At 40.8% G+C, this 13,337-nt stretch overlaps 1 protein-coding gene across 17 annotated transcripts in view; it reads right to left on the reverse strand.

Annotated features, from left to right (window-relative positions):
* The window catches only part of MAGI1 (membrane associated guanylate kinase, WW and PDZ domain containing 1), an 869,123-nt gene that overhangs the window by 90,858 nt on the left and 764,928 nt on the right, over nucleotides 1-13,337 (reverse strand). For all 17 annotated transcript variants that reach the window (XM_068253813.1, XM_068253811.1, XM_068253812.1 and 14 more), the window contains one exon: nucleotides 8,458-8,489. In XM_068253813.1, coding sequence (XP_068109914.1) covers nucleotides 8,458-8,489 — 32 coding nt within the window. The remainder of the gene's footprint in view (nucleotides 1-8,457; nucleotides 8,490-13,337) is intronic.

Below are 13,337 nucleotides of genomic sequence, written 5' to 3' on the forward strand. Positions count from 1 at the left end.
ATTATTTTAGTTCTTAACTGACACTGCTACACATCCTACAACCACAGACGTGACGTGAATAACATTGCATTTTCTTGTCACCTGTCAAAGGGTGAGATGTGTTAGACAGCAAGTACTCTGTACTTGAAAGTGATGGAAGCAGGAAAGGAAAAACAAATTGGGTCTATGGTAAACCCATCCTGCAATTTACACGTCTTGATGAGCATCCAAAGAAGAACATAAAAAAAATGTCAGGTACCCATTTTTAGCTTAATTATCCTGGTTTCAGCAAAAGAAACACCTCCTGTATCTATACATTTCTGTATTCCAGTATTATTTAGCTTAAAGAGGAACTTCAGCCTAAACAAACATCCTGTCATTAAGTTACATTAGTTATGTTAATTAAAATAGATAGGTAATATGATCTCTTACCCACCCTGTTTTAAAAGAACAGGCAAATGTTTGATTTCATGATGGCAGCCATCTTTTTGGTTGAAAGGAGGTGACAGGGAGCATGAGAAACAGTTCCAACTGTCCTGTGTCCTGAGCGCCTCTCCCAGTTGCTAGGCAACATGAACAACATAGGAAATCCCATCATGCTCTGCACAGTATCAGGGAAATGGGTGGAGCTTAGCTAAAAATACAGCTAAAATCAGTACAGTTTGTCTTTAAAGATCTGGTGCTGGGTACCACAGGTTACTTTCAGAGGACCTTCACCTTTTAAAGCTCATGCTTCGATGGGTCAGAGTGGTTTTGGCAGCACAAGGGAACCTTCACAATATTAGGCAGGTGGTTTTAATGTTTTGGCCAATCAGTGTTCAGTGTTTGCTAAATATGTTTTTTCTTACAGGTTTGAAATACAACACTGATTCATTTTAAATTGTATTGGAGGGTAGATTTCTTTTTTTTAACGTGAATGTATCCAAAACATTGCTTCCGCTCTCAACAGATTGTGGGCGCTGATCCAGTAAATAATTAGGAGTTTGCGCTGGCAGCCATAACGGTACAGATCTGCAATAGCACATGACCAAACTAGTACGAGTTGTATAAGCTTTATAAATGCAGAGGTCATCTTCCATAAAGGTATTTAGTGAACACCGTAGGTGCTTTATTGTTTTGGAGCCATTGTTCTATGAGCAGGCAGAGAGAGGGGGCTGAAAAGATTGCCAAACACTCTCTGGTTATATCCACAAATAATGACCTTACTGGTTGCCAGGCAACACCAGAAATGCTCATCACACAAGCTTTAACATAAGTCCAATGGGAAAAGAAAAAGAAGGCATGATTTGGAGGGGTGGAAATTGCATTTAGTAGAAAAGTACATGCCTTCACAAAAGTAGGTCTGCCTGGAGAGACATTTAAAGTGGACCTGTGCATGGCACAATGATGCATTTTGTACAGGAAAAATCCAACCAGGTTACAAAAAAAGCTTCCTGAGCATATATAATCACATGTACCTGTAATTTCTGTAACTGGGAGCTGTAGAATGGTTCTGTTAAAGGGCTACCTATCACATCAAATAAGCAGGACATACATCCAATCAAGCTCAGCTGATAGATTGTAGAATTCAGTAAAGAATGAAACTGCACTGGGTATAAAGGCAAGTTCTCTGCCCAGCACAGACAAATTAAGAGTTTGTTGAAGGAGAGCTTCAATCCAACATTAGGCTGGGTTCCCACTAAGCACAATTATGCGTTCACACCATATCCAAGCAGTACGTGCACCTCGTTCACTTAGGCACTGTGGTGCATTCGGTCCGCTGCCACCATTTGTCTGGTTCACCTGTCATCTAACATTTGGGTGTGGTGGACACAAGGTGACAAAACAGGCGAGTAAAAAAAAAAGCAGAAAGATATGCGGCGCCTAGTGAGAACGGATACTGTTCTCATAGACATTGATTGAGATCTGTACCCATATCTGTAAAATATCATACTGCACTGCCTTCAGTTCTGCTCATCGGAACTGAATGAACTGATCTGTACTGAACAGACAGATGTGAAAGGATCCAATTGCCTTGCATAGGATCCGTTTGCATGCCTGCTTATCATTATGTTCCAATTTGCTGAACTTTTTTATGTCAGTGTGAACCCAGCTGAGTAACTGGTGTTCAGTTAATGTAAATTTGTTGTTTAAAGTAAATGGGAACCGAATGCTAAAAAGAAAAGCCAGATACTTACCTAAGGAGGGAAAAGGCTCTGGGTTCTAATGAGCCTCCCCGATGCCCTCCTTGCAGCGCTTCCTTCCCAGTTTGAATCCCCCACCGCGGGGGACTTCGGAAGTCTTCGGGAGCACAGTCCTCCCCAAGACAGAAGCTCCATACTGCACACGTGCGAGAGAGAGGGTGCAGTACGGGCCGCCTTTGGGTGCACTCGGGCTACCAAAGACTTCCCGAAGCCTCCCTTCGGCGGCAGAGAGAGCAGCATTTCACCGAATTGGTCAAATGCTGCTACGAGGGATCCTGCACTGGAAAGGGCACCGGGAGAGGAGAGGGAAGGCTCATTAGGATCCAGAGCCTTCCTTCTTCTTAAGTATCTGGCTTTTCTTTTTAGCATTCAGTTCCCATTTACTTTAAAGTAGAACTCCAGAACAAAATACCAGAATGCCTTACTATGACTTTACCCCCACCACTGTTGTGTCAGGTAACAGAATATTATATATATATATATATATATATATATATATATATATATATATATATATATATATATATATATATATATATATATATATATATATATATATACACACACATACACATATATATATATATATATATATATATATATATATATATATATATATATATATATATATATATATATATATATATATATATATATATATATATATATATATATATATATATATAAACAAAAGTTTGCTTTCCTAAAACAGAAAGAATTTGCTATAATTCAGGTTGGAGTGAGCTCGAGATGTCTCCCAGGCACCACTGCTGAATATATGCAAATTAACCATTGTACCCTTAGAAGCTAAACACACCTCCAGAACCGCTGGAATGCAATGATGTGTCAGCTTGTTAATGTGTACAGAGCCATAATAATCCAACATGCATACAGACTGTTTCAGATTGTTTGATCCTCATCAGTGCATGGCATGGATTAATTTGGCTCTATGGAGTAGGGCTTGTAAATCCGAGAGGCACAGACTAACCAGCAAGCTCATGGTGACCCAGAACTCATTGGGGTGTGTAAAGCCCCGTCTACACCATAAGAGGTTGTAGCGATCCGGCGGCTCGATTAGCCGCTGGATCGCCTTCTGCGCGTACCCGCCGCGTCCCCGCTCACCGCGCGTGCGCCGCATTCGATTCCCCGCTCGTGCCCGCTCGTCCCCGCTTATCTTCTGCTCGATTCCCTGCCATTGTCCCCTAGCGGGGAGCGAGCAGGGAATCGGCGGAAGCAAGATCCGTCCTGTCGGATCTTATCAATCGAGCCGCATCAGCGGCTCGATTGATAAGGATCATCGGAGCCTCATCTACCCGTGTAGATGAGGCTTAAGGGACTACAATGGTCCTAAAAGCCCCCTTACTAAGATGTTAAGAAAAACAAAAGTTTGCTTTCCTAAAACAGAAAGAATTTGCGATAATTCAGGTTGGAGTGAGCTCGAGATGTCTCCCAGGCACCACTGCTGAATATATGCAAATTAACCATTGTACCCTTAGAAGCTAAACACACCTCCAGAACCGCTGGAATGCAATGATATGTCAGCTTGTTAATATGTGCAGAGCCATAATAATCCAACATGCATACAGACTGTTTCGGATTGTTTGATCCTCATCAGTGCATGGCATGGATTAATTTGGCTCTATGGAGTAGGGCTTGTAAATCCGAGAGGCACAGACTAACCAGCAAGCTCATGGTGACCCAGAACTCATTGGGGTGTGTAAGGGACTACAATGGTCCTAAAAGCCCCCTTACTAAGATGTTAAGAAAAACAAAAGTATATATACACACACATATATATATATATATATATATATATATACATACCTATATATCTACAACATGGCTATATTGCCCTATACCCTTGTTGTAAAATGAGCTAACAGTGGGGCCAATTTATCAAAACCAGTGCAAGGAGAATATGTGCTAATCCGGTGCAAAACAGGCATAGATGTGGAACAGTTGCCCAGAGCGACCAATCAGAATCCTTGACTTAATTCTGCTCTATTTTTGTACCAGTTCTGCTCCAGTTTTCCTTGCTCTGGTTTTGTAAAATCCACTGACTTAATGATGAGACATCCCTCTCAGTGCTCCTGTGATCTCTGCCTCAAATTAACAAAGAGCATGTGGAAGGTGGTAAATCGAACTGATAGTAATCAGTTGTATGTTGGATCTGTCTGCTATTAACTCATACATGGCTAAATTTAAGGTACACTTAAAGTTAAAAGCATATGGAGGCTGCCATATTTATTTCCTTCTAAACAAAACCAGTTTCCTGGAATCCTGCTGAGCTCTTTTGCATCAGTAGTGGCTGAATCACACACATGAAACAAGAATACAGCTAATCCAGTCAGACTTGGAGCACCTGATCTGCATGCTTGTTCAGGGTCTATGACTGTGCGTATTAGAGGCAGAGGATCATCATGACAACCAGGCAATATGTATTGATTAAAAGGAAATAAATATGCCAGTCCCTATATCTCTCTTACTGCAGGTGTGCTTTAACTTTGCCATACGTACCTGTTAGTTAAAAATAAATTAAGGAAGATGTTTTAAAGCACAAACAGTTATGGTCATGGAACTACTCCAACTGCTTCTTTCAAACCCCAGCACTCCTTAAGGTGCCCATACACTCGTCAGATTGGCAGCAGATAGATAAGAAATGCATCTGATGATCTATCTGATGCGTTTTTAAAACATTTTTTACCAGGATAGAATTCCAATAGATTTCAGTTTGAAATCTATTGAAATTCGATCTGATGGCATTTTTTTGCCATCAGATTTCCATTAAGGCCAATGCAAACTGATAAGCAATCTCATCAGATCGACCTAAATTTTCCACCCTGTTAGTTAGATGGAAATCCATCGAAATCGATCGAAATCGGCCATCGATCGGTCGATTGGACAACCGATTTGCAATCGATCGATCGATCGGGATCGATCGGTCGGCCAGAAAATCGGCTGAGTGTATGGGCCCCTTTACTGTATCTTTCAGAGGATAAATACACCAAATCCCTCCTTTTTATGGCTCTTGAATTTAAATGGGGCACTAACTACGTCACTAAACTGTGACAAGGCGGAGCTATATACTTAGAGCTGGCAATCCTGCTGAAGTCATGTGACCCCCACTTCTAATGTTTCCACCAAATTTATTTTTAATGTTAAGTGCACATCATTAAGTATCTCTGCCTAGAATGCCTGTTTAAGGATTTTAAAGAGTCGCATTAGAGTCAATTTAGAGTTCTTAATTCCAATTATAGCTAAGACAAAGCCCTATAGAGAAATTCTATTTCTATTTTTTTTAAAAACTGCCACAGTCTGGTGATCAGATTATTTTTTGTAATTTCCATATTTCCATTTCAGCCTGAAGTGAGAGGTATGTGGATGCTGCCTTATTTATTTCCTTTTAGACAATACAAATTGCCTGGCTGTCCTGCTGATAGTCTGCCTCAAATATTTTTAGCCATAGACCCTGAACAAGCAGGCAGCAAATCAGGCGTTTCTGACATTGTCAGATCTGACAAGATTACGGTAGTTGCATGCTTGTTTCTTGTGCGTTTCTGACACTACTACAGCCAAACAGATCAGCAGGGCTGCCAGGCAAATGATATTGTTTAAAAGGAAAAAAAATATGGCCTCCATATACTTTTCACTTCAGATTCCCTTTAAAGCCAGCTATACATTTGTATGAGCATCAGTAAGCTCAAACTGCATGCCCCCATAGCCATGACAACAGTAACCGTTAGGCGTGTTGGTGTTTTATATTGACATAAAACAAGAAATTTCATCGTTCGATTCAAGTGCTCGTACACACTGCTGCTAATGTGCAGATGTCACAAGGCACATTTTCTACCCTGAGAAAGCCATGCATTCTTGGGCCCACACTGGAACTCTGCCCTGTCCTTCCCAGTAATTCACAAAGCACTGAAAGTGCCACACATGCTAAGAACAGGAAGCTCATTGGTGTGTGGGCAGCAGGAAGTGACAGGATAAAGATCCTGGGCCTATATCCAGCTTGCAGCTGGGACTGAGGAAAAAGATTTGTGGCCTTATAAAGGTTCAACGATGTAAGTTTTAAAATAAAATATTGTTAAACCTTCCCTATCCAAGGTCTAATCATTACAGCCACAACTTAATTTATACATACATTTTTTTATATTCTCAGTTTGATGAAAATACAGTACTGAAATAATGATTGCCTGCTTCCCCCTCCCTTCCTCATATGGACTGCTGTAGGCCTCAGTCTATGCTGCCTATGCACAAATTTGGGCCTGAATGGAATACGATAACTCAGCCCTCCTACACTATGTTAGCATGCAGATGCTATGGTTAACTGTGGTCCATGCAGTCAATGAACACCTCATGGTTTGATGAGCACCTTTGGGAGGTGATCTGCACAGATATCTGCATATATTATGCAAACACTGAACCAACTGCAGCTTTGATTATAATAAACTCAGTTACTCACAAAAATTAAAGGCAACCGCAATTAACTTGACGTCCATGAATTGCCAATTATTTTTAACAACTTTTAACAGATGAAATTGCTCTCTGCCTTTGTTTTTAAAAGATTTATTTGAGGAGAAAAAAAAAAAGAAAATAATCCAGACTGGAATCATTAATTACCCATTGCACTAAGCGCCTAAAAACGCTGGTTGTAAAGGAGCTTAAAAATAAGACCAAAGGATTTATCTTGCTTTGCAAATCGCAAATTAAAACTACTTTTTTTTTTTTGAGGGAACTTTCAGTAGTGACATGAAAACTGGGGGGAAGACACCTCTGAAAAAGTTGAGGAAATGAAATGCTAGAAATGTGATTAAATGGTGATAAACAAGGTTAGAATTATTTCAAGAGCAATTCTGGAGTGCCTGTCACCGAGGGCCAAATTACTTTTGACGACGGTGCAGAAATCTAAGCACATAGTTTGACATTTTTGTGATTGGGCTGTGAGCACAAGCGAGTAGTCCTTCTCTCTGCATTAATGTAAAGTGACAATGGTACAGGCCGAAGGGTCACGTGACTCCTCAGAAATGCCTTCAGCCATCAGGATCACATCATAGATTGGAGTGATTCAACTAAAATTGTATTCTAATGAACCCCAGGATGGCTTCTAGAGCTATAGATGATTCATGTATGTTAAAAGTTACCGGTGAGCACAGAGAGTACCTGGATATTTTAAACATACAATTAAAAAGCTATATTAGAGAAATCTATATCTAAGAAATACATAAACATATACTCTATAGCACCCAAATATCAACATTTCTAACCGCCTGTGATGTAAAGAATAAGCATAAATCCTGCGGCTGCTTTAAATCGATTTTCAAAATTAAATTAAGTTTAAAATTAATATTTCTCATTTATGGTTGTTTATATTCTCCGACACACACAATGGCAGCCTAAAATTGTGCAACAAAAATTGCAATTTAAAAAAAAAAAATCAAAAATCAAAAAAGACAAAAAATACCAGTAGACATTGCAAGCAAAGGAAACATTCAGACCATCAATTAGCTCCAGCTTGTGAATTATTGATACATCCTCTGAAATAATGCGCAAGCTATTTTTACAGAAACCACTTTTGTGGGCTCTTGGAGAGACTGACGAGTGCGACAGATCAGAGAGAGCAAGGAGGAAAAAAAATTAAATAATGATGAGTAGAGGGGGGTCCCAAACCTGCAGGTGCCTGCAGCGTAGCTGGTGAGTGACTGACAAAGGATGCCCAGCTCTAGGATTCATTTACTGAATGAATCTAGCAGGCATACAAATCGGATCATGAAAAAAAAAAAAAAACTAAAAGAAAAAAAAAACAGAACAGGAAACAAAAAAAACTGTCCCGAAACACTAAGATGAAGTAGCAGGTGTTAAAGGACAATATCATCAAGAAGACAAGGTGGAGTCACGTTCATTTACATGCAGGAAATTCAAAGCACCTCTCCATACTCATTCTCCGCTATTAAACTGCTGTTAATATGTTTGATTAAGGAGAAAAAGTCACCCACTGTGATTTCTAGATGCATTTATAAACAGGCTGAGCATTTGGCTAAGCACGGGCTGCAATGCTGCTTGCATCTTGCTCTTTAATCATGCAGTAGCAGAATGAGCACAGTTCCAATCTACACCCTTTGCTGATGCATAAAACAGTGCTAACCTCGTCTCCACTAGCAAACAAACAGCACATCGGTCTCACAGAAAATGGGGAAAAAAAACCCTAGCAACATTCTGTTCCATACATCAGCACATTAAAAGCAAAGGCAGAAATACATATACATAGATATATATAAAAAAAACAGAGACTCACCGACTTTGGGCTCTTCTTTGGGACTGGCAGTCCTGCAAAACGGCAACAAGGGAGAGATCAACATTAGCATGCAAATGTTACGTTCATCTAAGATAAATCCCAAGGTATATCATTCTAATGTAGCCATCTGTAGGGCAATACCAGGATTCTCCCAGCATCGGAGTTATCAGTCTGTTTAGAACGAATCAAAGCGGAGTGCAAGAGAGAGAGAGAGAGAGAGAGAGCGAAAACAAGAGGAGGAGAGAGAGAAGGGAAAAAAAAGGGGGGAACGAGAAATAGAGAGGAACACAAATCTATCTGCATTAGCGATGCTGCAGCAGCCTGGAGGCTGGGGGAGAACAGACCTCAGCGGCCTGGGAAAAGCGAACACTTGGACAGAATCACAAATGCTGCCTTGGATTATGAGGGACCTGGCAAACAATTAAACCTAGATAGTTCCTTTTGACGCGTGCTGCTTGTCAATTGCATTGGACCAATGGAAGCTGAATAACAGATACAAGCGGATGTTAAAGGCTTTCTTTACAGCAAGTGAAAAGACAAGGATTTTCTTTTTCTTTTTGCAGAGGGGTGGGGGTGCAGAGAGGATGGTGATTGGGGGGGGGGGGGGGGGTTACTACATCAAGGTTAATAAACATGTGGCAGGCAGCTCCATTTAAACAAGGCTGATATAGATGACCAGATTTCTTGTCAACTGGACCAGTGGAACATCACAGCTTTGACTTAATAAGACCAGCGTGATGCAAGGACTTGCTTTTTAAAGCTCTCATACCACGCTGGTTTTATTAGCAAAAATAAACATATTTGAGCTTTATTAAAAAACAGAAGTGGACTTAATTAATAATACTATAAACCATCAATCATTAATCAGCTTTTATAAGACAATCCAATGTTGAATTAGAACAACTGTTGCCCAAAATGGGTAGTTTTTGCCAAACAAAACAACAATGTATAATTTTTAGAACATTTCCGGGAAAAACTGAATGACCAAAGTCAATCATTTTTGGTGAAAGACAATTTTTTTTGCCTATACTTTTTGGCAGAGGTGAATATTTTTGTGGGCGTGAATATGTTTAGCCAATCACTCCAGGGAGTGGTAAACTCAAAGGCTTCAATATTCATGACCTGTGGGAGGCAGCATCCCACCTCCTCTTCTGCTGAAGGATGAGTGAAGTGAGAGGAATATGGAGGCTGCCATTTTGATTTCCTTTTAAGTAATACCAGTTGCCTGAAAGCCCTGCTGATCTTTCATGCATCAGTAATATCTGAATCACACATCTGAAAGAAGCATGCATCTAATCTTGTCAGAAACATCTGATTTGCTTGTACAGCTTCTATGGCTAAAAGTATTAGAGTCAGAGGATCAGCAGGACAGCCAGGCGATGTACACTGTTTAAAGAGAGTCTGAAGCGAAAATACATACTTTTTTTACCTGCTATTTATCTTCAGCAATATGAGCAGAGGTGAAACGCAGCATTACCGTGGCAGAATGAGGTCTTTATACCCCCCAAATCCCCGGAAGGAAATGCGGGGATCATTTCCTGGTAGAGGCAGAGCTTTGCGCTGTAGCTCTGCCTCTACTGGAGTCAATCTCAGCCGATCGCCGCCTCTCCCACCCCTCCCACTGAGAGGGGCAGAGAGGAGGAGGAGATTGACCCCAGTAGAGGCAGAGTTACAGTGCAAAGCTCTGCCTCCCATGCAGCAAAATCCACTACCTGGATTTGGGGGGGGGGGGGTATAAAGACCTTGTTCTGCCGCAGGAATGTGGAGTGTCACCTCTGCTCATATTGATTAAGATAAATAGCAGGTAAAAATAAGTATTTTTAATGGCTTCGGACTCTTTAATAGGAAATAAATATGGCAGCCTCCAATTAGCATAGCAATAGAGGTGCAGAGGTTACAACCGCACCGAGGCGCTCCCTCAACCACATTAATAGCTCTTTATTGGTCCTGTGCTGGTAATAATCACCTCTATAGATGCTATGAATAGTAATTATCATTGACAAACTGTTCCCCATCCCCTTCTGGCACCTCAGACACTGTGGTTGTTTTGGTGTTCTGTATCAATTGTTATGTATAGAGTGCTTGGGGGGCCCATAGTTCCTTAGCTACGCCACTGCAGCCTCCATATCCTGCTCACTTCAGTTGTCCTTTAAGAGTGGTAGTGATGAGAGATAAACTTTCCCAATAAGTGCAATAGTTTCATCTAGAAGGTAGAAGCTAGTAAACAAATCACTAATGACTGGTGTGGTCAAGCATGATAATGGGAGAGTAATTTGTTCACCACTGATAAGTGTGCATCCTATATAACAAATAAGTTGTAAATAAATAGCAATTCAGCAGCTGAAACATGGAAAAAAATTACTCCAACTTCTGCATACAGGTCTATTAACAAGTACCACAGGTGCTGCTCACACTTCCAAATCCTCTAAAATCACTGATAACGTGGCCTACTTGAATTAGGCAGTCTGCTTTTCATATCATTTGACACAGAAGGGACAATGTATAAAACTAAAAGGAAGAGGAAAAAAGAAACTATAGCAAGAGTGGAGCAGTTGTCCAGAGCAACAAATGAGAATCCTTGTCACTAAACAGTTACATTAATGTGAAAGTAAATGGCAGCCACAGCCAAACTGTCTGAACGTGACAAGATGCGTTCAGGCAAACATATCACAAGTTTACTGTCAAAATGTGTCCTGAGCCATTCAGCCCAATCCATTGTCCACTAATAGGCGATTGGGGTGGGGAGCTCTTTGAGTGACAGGAATGACCAATGAATCCCCCCACATGTGAATCTGGTTTAAATCAACTTTACTTTGAGGTTTTTAATTAATATACATCTGATCGATTACTATGCAAAGTGCCCAAATGCTTCTGCAGGTAAAAATCACATGACCCAAAACTGCCCAGTTGAGGTAAATGGTGCGTTCAGTGCGAATACTGCATGCATAATGCTGCTCAGAAGGAGACCGTCTAGTAAAGCTTGTAGTCTGCAGCTGTTGAATTTGATGTGGCAAGGAATGACTGGAGAAGGCGCTCCTGATCATATAATTTAGTGTAACTTCCATCAGCTAATCAATGATCTTCTAAAGAGATAACCCAAGCTTTCACAGGACTAGGAGGACATATGTGCCTAAAAATATTCACTGAATACCACAACTGGAAACACAAAACACACAAATCCTACCTAATAAAAGGCAAGTGTCGCTGCGACCCATGTCCGTCAGTGCTTTTTGTGCACTGCGCATGTGCAGGGACGCAGAGGCACTGCCGAGAGCTGGAGGAGGACGGGGCCAGAAGGGCCGTGTGTGTGTGTGTGTCGCGGCGGGCGTGTGCGCTGTGTGCGCGCGGCGCATTAGGGACAGACCTGGCCCATTTTTAAACGAGCTTAGGTCCACTAGTCATTTTATAATTAGAGTGATTTAAGAAAAGTATTTGCATAACAATGGATTGTGAAAAAAACGAACTTCATCTCAGGGGGCAGTGCAACTGATCATTAGCATAGTGCTTATAGAATCTGGAATGGCCACCAACATTCCTATTTGAGACATCATGGTATGAGGCCAGTACAACTGAGTATGGCAGCCATGCAGCTCTATTGGTTGGTTAGGAGGATGCTCACACACACATCTCTGTACAACACGGAACTGCAGCATTCAGGCATAGCTCTGAGTGTACTAATTAGCTGTTCTGCCGAGGCAGCCAGCTGACAGCTGAGAGATCAAATTGCACTGGTGATTAGTCACAGATGAGGGGGAATTAGACCGGCTAAACTCTATGCATTTCTCTAGGTTTAACTGCTGTCCTGTGTAAGAGTTCAGGTCCATTTTAAAGAACTAGTCTACAGCATGGCAGATTTTTTTCATAGATTCACTTACAAGTGGTTTCCATATCGGAAATAGTTTGGAATCCCTAAAAATGTAAAATGATTAAATATGATCTTTTCATTTGATCTGAATGATGTTATTGGAAATATGATTGTTCACTAAAAAAATGGCACAGTTAGTGGGCACATCTATCATGCTGACACCTACTTTGTCTATTATTGATCATAAACTAAATGAACAGTGAAGCAAGCATACACTCATTATATTAACAAGTGATGTCAGCAAGCAGACAGATGTGTTGGGCGATTGGGGACTTGCATCCTAAGGTCTAATACAGGGGTGCCCATTAGGTACATCGCCATCTACCGGTAGATCACAAGGACTTCATGGTAGATCCCGACTGCACTACATTTTCCATTTTGTACATACAATTGTGCTCCTGAAATTGTACATAGGTAGATCATTTTGACTTGCTCATTTTTAAAAGTAGCTCACAAGCCGAAAAAGTTTGGGCACCTCTGGTCTAATAGGTCCCAGCATATGGTCATTGTCAGACATAGTCATACAGGGAAATAGCTGCCGCTATAGGTCAAAGAAGAAATAGTGGAGAACCGCACAATGTGTAATCCCAGGCTACAATCATCTTAAAACACCCGAATAAATGCTTAGAAATGCTGCGTGTGCATTTTCATGCTATTGTTTTAAATATGTCAGCGTAGACTAGGCCTTAAAGGGACAATGAAAGATTTTCAGTTTATAATTACAATACAGTTAATCAGTAATTATTGTACAACAGGTGGCCTGTACGTTTTAAATTATTTTAGTTAAATCGGTTTTAAAAATAGATGTACAGTATATTGCATTGTACGGTCAGGTTACAGAATTGCTACTTCTCACAGGTGAGTAAATAAAGCTCAGAAGTAGCAGTAGTACTTTAACATAAAGAACAATTTTTTTTGGTCCCTAGTAACGCATTAGTGAATTAGTTGTAGCAGGAGTTTTTCTTTAACCACTTGCCGACCGCGCACTCATACTGCGCGTCGGCAAAGTGGCAGC

This window comes from Hyperolius riggenbachi, chromosome 9 (genome assembly GCF_040937935.1).
Source record: "Hyperolius riggenbachi isolate aHypRig1 chromosome 9, aHypRig1.pri, whole genome shotgun sequence".
NCBI lineage: Eukaryota > Metazoa > Chordata > Amphibia > Anura > Hyperoliidae > Hyperolius > Hyperolius riggenbachi.